This window comes from Carlito syrichta, unplaced genomic scaffold (assembly GCF_000164805.1).
Source record: "Carlito syrichta isolate Samal-C Ts95f unplaced genomic scaffold, Tarsius_syrichta-2.0.1 Scaffold316481, whole genome shotgun sequence".
Taxonomy (NCBI): Eukaryota; Metazoa; Chordata; class Mammalia; order Primates; family Tarsiidae; genus Carlito; species Carlito syrichta.
Window position 1 is genome coordinate 245932 of NW_007260577.1, and position 14867 is coordinate 260798.

General features: G+C 44.1%; 1 protein-coding gene across 3 annotated transcripts in view; it reads right to left on the reverse strand.

Moving 5' to 3' along the window:
- Window positions 1-196: 196 nt before the first annotated feature.
- Window positions 197-14867, reverse strand: part of IK (IK cytokine, down-regulator of HLA II) — a 15130-nt gene continuing 459 nt past the window's right edge. Inside the window, exons 2-20 of one of the 3 annotated variants that reach the window (XM_008074531.1) lie at window positions 14516-14582; window positions 10845-10937; window positions 10285-10344; window positions 9291-9458; window positions 9012-9126; window positions 8210-8280; window positions 8064-8110; window positions 7081-7244; window positions 5208-5316; window positions 4259-4298; window positions 3854-4079; window positions 3591-3609; window positions 3057-3135; window positions 2392-2472; window positions 2087-2144; window positions 977-1065; window positions 675-783; window positions 461-495; window positions 197-376 (exon numbers count right to left, since the gene is read on the reverse strand). In XM_008074531.1, coding sequence (XP_008072722.1) covers window positions 349-376; window positions 461-495; window positions 675-783; window positions 977-1065; window positions 2087-2144; window positions 2392-2472; window positions 3057-3135; window positions 3591-3609; window positions 3854-4079; window positions 4259-4298; window positions 5208-5316; window positions 7081-7244; window positions 8064-8110; window positions 8210-8280; window positions 9012-9126; window positions 9291-9458; window positions 10285-10344; window positions 10845-10937; window positions 14516-14582 — 1658 coding nt within the window. In that variant the 3' untranslated portion in view covers window positions 197-348. Of the gene's footprint in view, window positions 377-460; window positions 496-674; window positions 784-976; window positions 1066-2086; window positions 2145-2391; window positions 2473-3056; window positions 3136-3590; window positions 3610-3853; window positions 4098-4258; window positions 4299-5207; window positions 5317-7080; window positions 7245-8063; window positions 8111-8209; window positions 8281-9011; window positions 9127-9290; window positions 9459-10284; window positions 10345-10844; window positions 10938-14515; window positions 14583-14867 lie in introns of all 3 variants that reach the window. The other 2 variants (XM_021707270.1, XM_021707271.1) reach the window with 2 other exon arrangements.

The window sequence follows — 14867 nt, forward strand, 5'->3', positions numbered from 1 at the left end:
TCTTGCCCACCTGTAAGGGTTATTATTCCCTTCTCCACTAGGCACACTGGCTAGTAAAATCCTTGGTGTTCAGGAATTTAGAACAGCTCAGGAAAGGACTGGTATGACTTTCTGTGTGTACTTTTATACAATCAGTGGAATTAGCCTTCTTGGTACTCCAGGGGCCCTGGAGGGCAGATGCTCAACATAGACAAGATAGTAGGTTAACCAATTTTAATGGAATCAAATGATTATACAATAAAATTTTATATACATTCACAAAAGTGTCTTGCAACCTGGTCTGGAAATTGTAGAAAGAAAGCAGTCAGGAGCATATCCTAGTGGAGATTCTCTGCTTGGAACTGAAGATTAATATTTTGGTCTTTTGACTTCAACCCTATAATAGAAAGAGAAATGGTCAGTATAAGATCAGTATGTTAAGCAATTCTCACCAGACTCACAGAAGAATAATGCTGCTCACCCATCAGCTTCCATCTTCTTTCTCTTTTCAATGATCTGCAGAAAGAATAGTGATAATCTATAATCAAGCTGCCTGGCTAAGCTCACCTGAGGCCCAAGGTTTATCCCTCCCTCCCTTCCAGTGGCTCTCCAACCCCCTGCCTGTTCCTAGATCTGCTGGTGATTGTCTACTCCCCCAGCTGAAACCCTCCACCCAGAGTTGCAGTCCCACATACCGCACTAATCTTTTTCCACTGGCGATCAAGCTCTGCCTTGTCATTGGTTTCCTTGAAACGCCTGGTTTTCCGCCCTTCAGACATCTTGATTCCATACTGAAATGCAGCCCTGAAGTAAAAGCACAGCCAGAAGAAGAAGGTCAGAGGATGCATAGCAGTAGCAAGATTTTCCCAGAGCCCTGTGGACAAAGAACCTATATGGGAATACCTCTGCCAGATTGTACCCTCTAACCTGATGTGGGCTAGTCCACCAAACTGTCACAACCCTCCTCACCCCCTGCACATATTAAGTACCAACTCACTTGGGCAAAGCCTCCTTGTTGTTCATATACTCGCTGTACTCCTCCTGGGTATCAAAGTCCCAGCGGCCCAAGGGACCCTTCTTGTTACCCTGTTGCAGGATAGAATGAGGGGACCGGGAAGGAAGAGATGTCAGTGGAAATAGAATTTTAGCCCATGATTGAAGCCAGACTCTCCCATAATCCCAGGTTTCACCACTTATGAATCTTACCCTAATAAATAATAGTAAATGCTTACTACATACTTACTATATGCCAGGCATTATTCTGAACACCAGCATATGCCTTACTTAATTCTTACAAGTCTGTGGAGACAATACTATATTTCTCTCCATTTTCCTGATGAGAAAGCTGAGGCATAAGCAGTAAAAGAACTTGGCAAGATCACAAATCTAATAACTGGCAGGGCAGGATTAAACAAGGCTCTAAGATAAAACCACATTATTGCAATACAATGAGAAAAGGAGGAAAGTAGAAAGGATTTCTTCATTATTAATATTAATGGTGGTATGGATTTTTTAAAAATTTTGTTAACGACTTAAAGGAAAACTTCAATCTTGGCTAGAATAAAATTCAGTTTTTAAAATTTATTTTAGAGACAGGGTCTTGCTTGTCACCCAGGCTAGAATACAGTGGTGTGATCATAGCACACTGCAGCCTCGAAAGCCTGGGATCAAGTGATCCTCCCATCTTAGCCTCCTGAGTAACTGGGACTACAGGTACATGCCACCATGACTAGTTTACTTTTTTTTTTGCTGAGATGAGGGTCTTCCTATGTTGCCCAGGCTGGTCCTGAACTCCCAAAGTGCTGGGATTACAAGCCTAAGTCACTATACCTGGCAGAAATTTAATTATTTTCTAAAGACTGCAATTCCTTCTACCCTTTTTACTTATGTATTAATGCTTGCTTACTCCCTAGGATGGGAATCAAAGTCTGGCACTTTGTGGTAAGAAATAAAAAGAAACAGATATTGGCCCTAAATCATTTGATCTTGTACAGAGACTTTAAACAGTTAAGCTGCTCATGACCCCCAATGCTATTGCTTCTATTGCTGTAGCTAAGTGTGAAAGAGTAACTGCTCAAAGGCCTCCACCATCCATCTAACTACAAACCTGATCCATTTTGCTATAATCCACCTCCTCGTCACTATCCACAGCCATGTCATCCATCCTAAAGAGAAAAAACAGTTAAACAGATGTTGCACACCCAGACCTACACTTCATCTGGAAACCTGCCCAACTAAGAGGCTATCTGTGTAGGAATGACCATACCCCTAGACCTCCCACTCAAAGCCTAACAGAACAGTTCATATAAATAAGAAGTACCCCTAGGTCCCAGAAAATCAAATTTCTACCTCACCCACCCAACTTGTTCTCCAATCATCTTAGCCTTCCCTCCTTAACAGGGTCTCACATACGTGGCTGGGTAGCATTCTGCATAACTGTTGGACATGCCAAAGAAATCTCCCAGCTGCTTTTTGTCTTCTGGCTTCTTCAGCATATGCGATGTTAAAGAATACAGTAGTTAGAATTCCACCTACCACACTAAAGCTCAGACAGGAGGGCCAAGGGCTAGAGCCTCAACATGAAAATTCTAAGGACATGGCTGTGAGCTTGAATGGGTCCTCTGGGGAAGGGATAAGGTATGGTTTCATCCCTATCAGAACTCAGCAGAAAAGGAAAGGAGGGGGTGAGTAGTTAAGAGGGAACAGGCAGGCAGGTGGAGCTGGAATGATAAAAGAACAGGCCAGGCATGGTGGCTCAAGCCTAAAATCTCAGCACTTTGGGAGGCCAAGGCGAGAGGATTGCCTGAGTCCAGGGGTTCAAGACCAGCCCGGGCAACTTGGCGAGACCTCATCTCTACCATAAAAAAAAAAAAATTAGCCAGGCATGGTGGCATGTGCCTGTAATTCCAGCTACTTAGAAGGCTGAGGTGGAAGGATCGCCTGAGTCTAGCAGGTTGAGGCTGCAATGGCTGTGAGCGTGCCACTGCACTCCAGCCTGGGCAACAGAGTAAGACTCAAAGAAAAAAAAAAGAAAAAGAGAACAGTTCTCTGGAACCCAGAAACATATTAAAGGATATGATTCAGTGCCTTCCCAGCCAGCAGATCCAGCAAACTTTTCATTAATCGACTTGATCAACTCCTTGGCAGACCCAGGTCCTAGAAGACAAGAACTCTGTTCAGATCTTTAACCAATGTTCTCACAACCTCCCTCCCACAACACAGTTCCAACCTGTGGATTTCATAAAAATATTTTCTTAGGCAACAGAACTCCTTTATCTAATAAAGTTTTAAATAAACTCTAATAATGAGCTACTCGGATTAAGACTGAGGCTAGAGTTCCCAGAATATTGCACACTCAACCTCGGCCTCACCTGCTCAGAACCTCAGGAATTATACCTAAGAACAAATATGTTCTGCCATTGCCCAGAAAAGTGGAAAGACCTCCAGACTCATCCTCTATTTCATATAGCAAGACATGGTTCTTATGAGAACCTGGAACCAGGAAGTCTTCCAATCCCACCTTCACCACCTCTGAGCTCTAGGTCAGACTCCCAGACCAGGGGAAGGCACAACTGCTAGAGCCAATGCAAGATGCTGTGAATGCAACCTACCTTTGTCAACGTCCATGGGCTGGAAAGAAATCAAAAACTAAGGTGAGTGTCACCATAAGGATGCCTACTTATCCCTCTCCCATTTGAATCAACCCCTACCTCAACTTGCCCCCGTTTCCAGGATGGTTCCTACCCTGAGTTTATTGACCAGGGTTGTTGCTACTGTGGAGCCAGGAGGTAAATACAGTGGGAGGGTCCTGAAACTGGCTAGGAAGGCAGAAAGGGGCAGCTCTACCACCTGGTACCAAGGGCCCATATTTCACCTCATCATCTACTTTTGGCTTCTCAAAGTAGCTGTGCCTCTTCTTTTCCTCCTCTCTCTCACGGTCCCGCTCTCGTTCCCGCTCCCGATCTCGTTCTCGCTCCCGTTCTCGGTCACGATCTCTGTCTCTCTCCCGATCACGTTCCCGTTCCCGGTATCTCTCCCGCTCCTTGTCCCGAGGTGTCTTGGTTGTGGAGGGGACATAATCCCCAATGTCTTCAAAAATGCTAGGAAAACATAGATCACTAGCTGGCCAAAGTCACACACGCTCCATAACACAGCCACACACTCATAATTACTCTTTCCCTGACAATTTTTCAGGATTCTCACAAGGCCTCCCCCAAAATGCAGACAAGAACGCACAGCCACCTCCCTCAGATCAGATGTCAGGGACTAGGATACGTACTTCATGTCAGCCTCAGGAGGTTTCTTCTCCTCCAGCTTCCCTGAAATGTAAAGAGAGGAGTCAGACACACACCCCTGAGTTAATTTCCATTTAGCCTCTTCAACTCTCAATGCCCCTTCACTTTTTAGAGACAGGGTCTTGGTGTCACTCAAGCTGGAGTTCAGTAGCACAAGCACAACTCACTGCAGCCTCAAACTCCTGAGTTCAAAAGATCTACCTGCTTCAACTTCCTAAGTAGCTGGGACTAGATGTATACTACCGTGCCCAGGAATTTTTTTTTTTTTAATGTGTCGCCCAGGCTGAAGTACAGTGGCATACTCATGGCCACTGCAGCCTTGACCTGCTGGGCTCAGGTGATCCTTCCACCCTAGCCTTCCAAGTAGAAGTGGAATTACAGGCAAACACCACCACACCCATCTAATTTTTTTATTTATTGTAGAGACTAGGTCTCACCAAGTTGCCCAGGCTGGTCTCAAACCCGTGGGCTCAGGCAATCCTCTCACCTCAGCCTCCCAAAGTGCTGGGATTATAGGCATGAGTCACCGCACCCAGCCCACAAATTAAAAATTTTTTGTAGAGACAGGGTCTCGCTGTATTATCCAGGTTGGTCTTGAACTCCAGGCCTCAAGTAATCCACCCACTTCAGTCTCCCAAAGTCCTGGGATTACTGGAGTGAGCCACTACACCCAGTTTCTCAATACCCCCTTTAAATACATTCTGTTCAAAACGTGGGACAAAAGCTATGCTTCAACCCTGACCACTACTTCCTAAGTAGGTCAAGCAGACAGAGCCCGAAAGTAACCATCTCTTTGCCAATGCTTCCTCGCTCTCATTTTCCTCTGCTCCCCAGGAGCCTCCCGCTGCAACAGAGATCTCCCCAGGAGATCTTAGTTCCATTCCCCAAACGCCCCTCCAGAGGTAAGGATTCTCTCCCTAGCCCTCCAAATACCTTTATCCTTCTTCTTGAGCTTCTTATTGCGAGTACCCTGCCTGAGGTATGAAAGGATCTGGGTGAGCTTGCTGATGACAATGTCATTTGTGGTCAATGTGGTCTGGGCCTGAAAACACCAAGAAGCAAAAGGTTATCGTAACTTACAGGCATCTTTTCATTTATTCCTTCATTCTTTCTCTCTTGTTCTGAGTCAGAGTCTCACTCTGTCATTCAGTCTATAGTGCAGTGGCACGCTCACGGACCTGCTGGGCTCAGGTCCAATCTTTCTGCCTCAGCCTCGACCTGTTGGGCCCAGGTGATCTTTCTGCCTCAGTCTTCCGAGTAGCTGGAAATATAGGCATGCACCTGGCTACTTTTTTGATTTATTGTAGAGACGAAGTCTTGCCAAGTTTCCCAGGCTGGTCTCGAACCCCTGGGCTCCAGCAATCCTCTTGCCTCAGTCTCCCAAAGTGCTGGGATTACAGGCGTGAGCCACCGCACTCAGCATATTCATTCTCTTAACAAAATGAAGGACGAGTTACAATAAACTAGGTGAAAAGGAGGTATTATGAGAAGACATTCCTGATAGATAAACAAGTACACAAAGGCCCTGGGTCAAAAATGAATCTAGAACATTCAAGAAAGTCAAGATGGCTGGAGATCAAACAACAGTGAGAAATGGTGAAAAGAGGCTAGAAAGGCCAGACATTGCAGGGGCTCATAAGCCATGGTAATGATTTGCTCTTTATCTTAAGAACAATGAGAAACCATTGAAATCTTGTAAACTATGGTGAGAAAAGATGGCATTTTAAAAAGATCACTTTGGCCATATGTTAAAATTATAATGGAAGCTGGGACTAAGTATGAGGTTTCCTTTTGGGGTGATGAAAATGTTCTGAAATTTATTTTGATGATGGTTACGTAATTCTGTGAATATACTAAAAACCACTGAACTGTACTCTCTAAAAGGATGAATTTTATGGCTTGTGAATAACATCTCAATAAAAATAAATAACTTACTGGAAGGAAACCAGAATGGAAGTACAGAAACCAATGAGAAGCCTCTTTTATTATTATTATTTATTCTTATTATTTTTTTGAGTCAGGGTCTCATTCTGTCACCCAGGTTAGATTGCACTGGCACACTCAATGGCCCACTGCAGCCTCAAACTCCTGGGCTCAAGTGACACTACAGCTTCACCTTCCCAAGTAGCTGGAATTATAGGTGTGCACCACATCTGGCTAATTTTTTAAATTTTTTTTGAGTTGGAGTCTCACTCTCTCAGGTTGAAGTGCAGTGGCATGCTTATGGCCACCACAGCCTCAACCTGCTAGGCTCAGGCATCACTTCTGCCTCAGCCCTCCAAGTAGCTAGAACCACAGGCATATGCCACCACACCTGGCTAATTTTTTGATTTATTGTAGAGAGGAGGTCTTGCCAAGTTGCCCAGGTTGGTCTCAAATCCCTGAGCTTAAGCAATCCTCTCACCTCCACCTTCCAAAGTGCTGTGACTACAGGCATGAGCCACCACACCTGGCTTAATTTTTTTTGTTTTGTTGTAGAGACAAGGTCTAACTATGTTTTCCAGGCTGGTCTTGACCTCCTGACCTTAGGCAATTCCCCCAATTCAGCCTCTCAAAGTGTTAGGATTATAGGCAAGAGCCATCGCACCTGGCCAGAAGCCTCTTTTAATAGTTCTAGCAAGAAATTATGGCTTAGACTAGAATGTTAATGGTAGTGATAGAGAAAAGTGAAAGGTTTCAATTGAGATTTAGGACGTAAAAAGTGAATAGGACTTGGTAATGTGATGGATGAGGGACAGAGTAGAAGCAAGACTGATCCCCAGGTTTAAGGCTCATGTGATAGGGTCTCAGGACTCTGGTCACTCACCTCCATGGTGGGGCAATCAGCCTTGCTACGGATAAGAGTGGTAGGGATATCCGTGTCGGCATACTCATCATCCAGGTCTACAACATAGGCCATGCGGCCTGGCAGGAACAGCTCATTCCGCTCATATGCTTTGCTCTTGAAAAGCATACGGTAAACATTGCGACCTACAAAAAGGAGAAGAGCGGCATGTAGCAAATGAGAACCTTCTATAATAACTGCTGCCATCCTTTCAGTGTTTATTCTGTGCCAGCCACCATGCCAAGTACTATGCATGCTTTGCTTCATTCAGTCTTCACAAGAGTCCTATGAGATGGGCATTATTATCCCCTTTTAACTGGTAAGACTACTAAGCCTGAAAATAAGGAATCAACCTAAAGTCACATAGCTACCAAGTAACAGAGCAAAGGAATGGGGCCCAAGCAGTCTAACTCCAAAGCCTGGGCTCCCATCCACTCTTCTAAAATGTCTTTTCAGGGGCACTATGTGCCCATATTGTGCCCACCGTCAGAAAGGTGAAGTTTAAGGTAATGTTGATGGTGATGGAAAAAATAGCTGTATTACATGCTCATATAATATGATAGGAATATAGTGTACTGCATTTCTCTTCATCCCTACAATAATCTAATGAGGTAAACATTAACCCACTTTCACAGAAGAACAAGCAAAAAGTCAGTTGCTTACAATCACACCTAGTGTGGTTTCATCATCAGAATTCAAACCCAGTCTCTTTGACTCGAAATTTTGAGCTTTTAATCACTAACAATGCTTGAAAGAAATTTCAATCTAACTGAAGAGACATAATTAACACATGAAATAACTAAGTTCATATCTTAGTCTTATTATTTTATGAGAATCAATTGGTTTGGGGGCAAGAAAGAAGAAAGGAGGTTGAGAGAAAGGGGAAGCATATCCTGCCCAGAGGGTAACATTCCCTACAACTCACCTAGAATGCATAGTCACTAGTGTAGAAATTCTTTACTCACCCAGACGTGTTTTAAATTCAATTTTATTTTCAGGATCTTCATCTTTCCTAAAATGACAAAAGATAATTTTTTTTCTTTTGCTTAATGTGCTCCTACCTTAAATCCCACCTTTTGAAACTCTCAAGCCTTCCCTAATATTTACTTACTTGGTTTCCTTCTGGGGCTTTTCCATCAGTTCCTCTTCCTCTTTCTCTTTGCTGGCAATCTCAGCTCGTACCTAATGGGAAAGCAAGTAGGGGTTATATATTTGCTGAGCATCCACTATACCATACTGTGCCAGGAACTAAGAACACAATATTAAACAAGATAGATGCTGTTCTTACTCCAATGGAGCTTACAGCAAGAAAGACAAATTAAACACATAACATTAGTCGGGCGCAGTGGCTCATGCGTGTAATCCCAACACTTTGGGAGATAGAGGCAAAAGGACTGCCTGAGTCCAGGAGTTCAAGACCAGCCCGGGCAACTTGGCAAGATCTTGTCTCTACAATAAATCAAAAAATTAGCTGGGCATGGTGGTACATGCCTGTAATTCAAGTTACGTGGGAGGCTGAGGTAGAAAGATCACCTGAGCCCCGTGAACAGAGGCTGTGGTGGCCATGAACGTGCCACTGTACTCCAGCCTGGGTGACTCCTATTCAAAATAAAATTTTTTTTTTAAATGTCAATAAGGTACAGTAACTGCTACAATAAATGAAACATAAGTGTGTAGGAAGCAAGAAGTGATGAGTGAAAGACCTTAACCAAACCTGGGTGATCAGGGAAGGCCCCTCCAAGAAATAAAATTTAGGCTACTTGAAAAATGAGTAGCAATTAGTCCCAAAGAGGGGCCATTTTTAGCCCCTCTAGATGGACTGAACGAACAGGAGTCTTCCTCCTTACCTTGCAAGGTCCATACAAGAACATTCAGTACTCTAGCATTACTCCCCACCATCCATTGGGACTCACCTTTTGAAGCAGAGCAAAATCCAAGCCCTTCACCAAATGGGTGTGCTCCATGTCACCACCCAAGAATTTGGACTCCTGGATCAACTGTCTTCTCTTCTCTGCTGCTGACTTGTCTCTGTATAATGAAAGAGGCCACATTAGAACAGTTTCTTGTGGGTGGCAAGTACCTCTTGAAATGATTTAGTGTAGGAGCAGGGAAAGTAAGAGAAAGAGTTCATACTGTGACTGTATGACTCTGGGATATTGAGGGAACCATGCCCTGGTTTCCTTAGTACTCACGCCTCAGCAGTGGGGCCCACAGCCCTGTAGTTAGCTGTGGTGCTGATAAGCTCGGTTTCCTCATAATCTTTGTTCACACCATCTCTCCGTTCCTTGGCACGGTCCCGGTACTTCTCTGCTAGTTCCCTCTCTCTCTCAATTTCTTGTTGGCGTAGCTTGGCATAATAACTGTGACCAGAGAAAAGTAGATGTATAAGGCTCACAATCTGCTGTCTCAAGGTCAAGAGAACTGTTTCCATCTGTTTCCCTATATCTCTATCTTGCTCCCTATGGGGAAAGTTCATGTTTGTCCTGATAGAACATCTGGGCTCCTCTTGATAATTCTCAAAATCAGAATTACAGCTTCTTCCAGCTCACAGATACACTGTTCCAATGCCACCTTAGGACACTCCATCTGTCACTTTAGTGACACTCTTTAATGCCAAACTCTACTAATTCCTTACAAATACGAGAGACTTTTCCACACAGCAATCAGAGAATCTTCTAGGCTTTTATCATCTTCAAAATTTCAGCTCAGAATAACTCATTCCTTGCTGGTCCACCCCCAAAAGAGAGGAAAATCAAAGTACTGGGTCCAGAAAGTTTAGTGTCATATAAATAATAATAACAATATAAGTAATAATGATGACGACAGCAGCAGCCAAGATGTATTGGGTGGTAACTACATGCCAGGCACTGGTGCTAAGTGTTTACATACACTACCACAGATGTTTCTCTTAACAACCTGATAAGAGTTATCACTACTGATCTCATTCTATCCATGGATTAGAGAGGCTAAGAAAAATGCCCAAGGTTATCCAGCAAAAAACTGGCGAAGATGAGATTAAAATATAGGCATGCTAACCTACACTGCCACTCTAAGTATCACTCTTCTCCATTAAGCAGAGAACCTCAGACAACAAAGGAAAATCTCAATCTCTAGCCTCATAATTAGTACCTACTCCTTTCCCCCAAACACTACCTTAAAAACAGCACCCTTCTACCCTTCCTTCACCTTTTCTTCTTCCTCCTTCGTGCAGCTGGGTCTTCATCCTCATTGTACTCCCTTGGCATCCTAGAAAAGACAAGAAATTCACTGATAGCAAAATATTGTCACAGCCCCAGAAACCCCAAGAAGTGACCTTGAGGATAGAATCCTAGAATACTAACCAAAGCAATAGTTTCAGTCAGGCAGAGATCCATTAATATGTGTAGGTGAGTAGTTCTCAAACTTTAGAAAGCATTATAAACACCTAAGGGACTATTAGAATTCTTTATCTCCAAGTATCTGCCCCAGAGAATCTGAACGTGTTGGACTAGAATAGACCCATATGCACCAGCAGCAACTCTAGTACAAGTGGTTCACTCTCAGAATGGATCATACTCTGAAAAACAGTGAGATCCTAGGGCATCCCAGTCATCACTGGAACTTCAAGCTCCACAGGGAGAAAATCATAACCACAGGTTTCCAAAAAGGACTAGCTGTCCAGCTCCTAAGACATTCTAGTTCAGTAAAAAGGAACAGATAGAACAAGAAAAAACGTGAGAGAAAGGTTAGATAACGCGAAGACTTACTCATGGTGACGTGACTTCGAGGGTGGTGCAGAGGTAGGTGCAGCCCGTGGGGTCATGAGAAGTTTCCTAAAGTCTTCATTGGTAAGTTTTGATCTTGAAGAAAAGGCAAAGGTTTAAAAAATTACGAACCAATAAAAAATGAAAGAGGAACATGTAAAAATCTTGGTTAAAGTTACTAAAAATCAGGGCAATAAAAATTAAAACAAAGATATATCACCTTTAATGCATCAGAATGTTAGCTACTAAAAAGTTTGATAAGTATAAGCGAGAATTTGGAAAGTGGACACTCTCATAAACTGCTGGTAGAAACGTAAGCCAGTATAACCAATTTGGAGGGTAATTTGATAGTATTTATTAAAACCTAAGTGTAAGCTGGGTGTGGTGACTTACACCTGTAATCCCAGCACTGGGAGGCGGAGGCAAGAGGATTGCGTGAGCCCAGGGGTGCAAGGCCAGCCTGAGCAACATGGCAAGACCTTGTCTCTACAATATGTCGTCTCTACAATAAATCAAAATTAGTCAGGCATGGTGGCACACACCTGTAGTTCCAGCTACTTGGAAGACTGAGACAGAAGGATGGTCTGAGCCTAGCAGGTCAAGGCTGCAGTGGCTGTGAACATGCAACTGCACTCCAGCCTGGACAACAGAATAACACTCTGACTCAAAAAAAACAAAAACAAAAACAAACCCTAAGTATATATATCCTTCGACCTACGATTCCACTTATTTATATTTAGCTTAGCCAATTATTGGCATATAAGAATGCCTATAGGCCGGGCTCAGTGGCTCAACCTGTAATCCCAGCGCTTTGGGAGGCCGAGGTGAGCAGACTGCCTGAACCTGTGGGTTCAAGACCCGCGTGGGCAACTTGGCGAGACCTCATCTCTACAATAAATCAAAAAATTAGCAGGTGTGGTAGTGCGCGCCGGTAGTTCCAGCTACTTGGAAGGCTGAAGCGGAAGGATTGCCAGAGCCCAGCAGGCGAGGCTGCGGTGGCCAGGAGTGGCCACCGCACTCCAGTCTAAGCAACAGAGTGAGACTCCAACTCAAAAAAAAAAAAAAAAAAAGAATGCCTATAAAAGAGGTTCAGTTATAGCTTTGAAAATAAGTTAGAAACAACATAAATGTTTATTAACTGGAGAATTAACTCAATAAACAATGATGGTGTTTTCCACATGAGGAACAGACAACACTGATGGTACAAGAGATCATTTTAGTTGGTATACTGACAACAACTCCTTCTTTGACTATAGTCAGATTCCTCTGAGCTCTCTTCTGACTAGGGCTCTTTCTTGGCCTGCTGATGCCAGTTTTTTTATTTTTTATAGAGACAGGGTCTTGCTCTGTCGCCCAGGCTGGGATGCAATAATGCAGTCTTAGCTCACTGCAATCTCGAACTCCTGGGGTTAAATTAAATGATCCTCCCACCTCAGCCTCCTGAGTAGCTACGACTACAGGCATACACCACCACACTCAGCTAACTTTTTTTTTTTTTTGTAGAGATGGGGACTTGCTGTGTTACCTAGGTTGGTCTCAAACTCCAGGTCTCAAGCGATCCTCCTGCCTCAGCCTCCCAAACCAGAGGGTTTACAATTTAAAAAAAAAAATCTTCAAGTTTACAGAGAATCCTCCCCCCACACTCTAGATAGCGAATCAAGCTCCTCTTCCCCCACCCTTGATATCTAATCAAGTTTTTCTTCCCAGAAAGATTTTATTAAAAACTATCTTGCCGGGCTTGGTGGCTCAGCCTGTAATCCCACGCCTTTGGGAGGCTGAGGTAAGTGGACTGCCTGAGCCCACGGGTTCGAGACCCGCCTGGGCAACTTGGAGAGACCTCATCTCTACAATAAATAAAAAATTAAGCCAGGCTCAGTGGCTCAGCCTGTAATCCCGCGCCTTTGGGAGGCTGAGGTGAGTGGATTGCCTGAGCCCATGGGTTCGAGACCTGCCTGGACAGCGAGACCTCATCTCTACAATAAATCAAAAAATCAGCTGGGCATGGTAGCGCACGCCTGTAATTCCGGCTACTCGGAAGGCTGAGGTGGAAGGATCGCCGGAGCCCAGCAGGTCGAGGCTGCGGTGGCCAGGAGCGGCCACTGCACTCCAGTCTGGGCAACAGAGTGAGACTCCATCTCAAAAAAAAAAAAAAAAACTTGGCTCAGCAGGCCAACAACAAGTCCTGGTCAAAAATAAGACTTTTTGGGGAACCTGATTAAAGTCTGGTCAAGGAGGAGTCCTTGTCGCTGTTTTATGAAAATAATCTCCAAGACATTTAGTAGGGAAAAATATAAGTTGATATATACAGCATAATGCCACTTAACTGACAAGCAATGATATGTTATCCTCAGATCTGCATGTATGTGTATAAATGAATTTTTAAAAGTAGGAGGCACTGGGCATGGTGGCTTACGCCTGTAATCCCAGCACTTCGGGAGGCGGAGGTGAGAGGTTTACCTGATCCCACAGGTTCAACACCAGCCTGGCAACATGGCAAGACTTTGTCTATACAATAAATCAAAAAAATTTAACTGGGTGTGGTGGCGCACACCTGTGGTTTCAGCTACTTGGAGGGCTGAGGCAGAAGGATCAACTGAGTCTAGCAGGTAGAGGCTGCAGTGGCCGTGAGTGTACCACTGCACTCCAGTCTGGGTGAGAGTGAGACTTCGACTCAAAAAAAAAATAGTAGGAGAGAGGGCTCATACCTGTAACTCCAGCACTTTGGGAGGCTGAAGTGGAAAGATCTTTTGAGCCCAGGACTTTGATATCAGCCATAGTGAGACCCCATTTCTACAAAAAATTTAAAAATTAGCCAGGTGTGGTGGTATGCGCCTGTCATCCCAGCTATTCAGGAGGCTGACTCAGGAGAATTGCTTGAACCCAGGAGTTGGAGGTTGCAGTGAGCCGTATTGCTACTGCACTCCAGCCTGGGCAACAGAGTGAGACCCTGCCTCAAAAAAAAAAAAAAAAAAAAAAAGAATAGAAGAAAAAGATAAACTTAAAAAAAAACGAGGTTATCTCTAAGAAGCAGACTGGATTATGGATGTTATCAAAGACAACTGTAGCCTTATTTCCTATGTTTTAATTTCCTATGGGAAGAGTTTATTCCTATATCATATGTAATTAAGCAACATGTATTTTTTTAAAAACTAACACCTTCCCTGCCAGAATTTTCACTCTAATACTCTTATGCAATTGGTCTTATTAAGGCAGGTTCACAGAGATAAGGGGACAACTGGCACCATGTTTTCACTATCTTTGTTGACAAGGCATTCAGGTTTTTTTTGTTGTTTTGCTTTGTTTTGTTGTTCAGTTAGAGTCTCACTCTGTCGCTCAGGCTGGAGTGCAGTGGCACACTCGTAGCCACCGCAGCCTCGACCTGCTGGGCTCAGGGGATTCTTCCAAGTAGCTCACCTCAACCTTCCAAGTAGCTGGAACTACAGGCACATGCCTCCAAGCCCGGCTAATTTCTTTATTTATTGTAGAGACGAGGTCTTGCCACGTTGCCCAGGCGGGTCTCAAACCCACGGGCTCAGGCAATCCTCTCACCTCTGCCTCCCAAAGTGCTGGGATTACAGGCGTGAGCCACCACTACCGGCCAGAATTCTTTTACCACCACAGCGATCGCTCTACTCATCGTCCAGCTCATTCCCATGGTCCTACACAATACTTACTGGTGGAAGGAGTGAGGATCATCCACATCGTGGCCATCTGGGGCCAAAGGGTTGGAGAATGGCTCGCCTTACCAAAAACAAACAAAAAAAAGACGTTAATTTAATCATATCTTATGTATCAGGTCCTGTGCAAAAACTGGGGATATAGTAGTGAACAATAAAGAAGAAAAACAAGGACAGCATCAGTGTCAATAAAATGTAGTGAGTGCTGAAGGATCAGCAGACTTCCTGAAGATCATATCTAACATTCTACGCGAAAGGTGAAGGGGCGCAACCCAGAATTAAGTAAAGGGACGGAGCCGGGCTCGGTGGCTCAGCCTGTAATCCCGCGCCTTTGGGAGGCTGAGGTGAG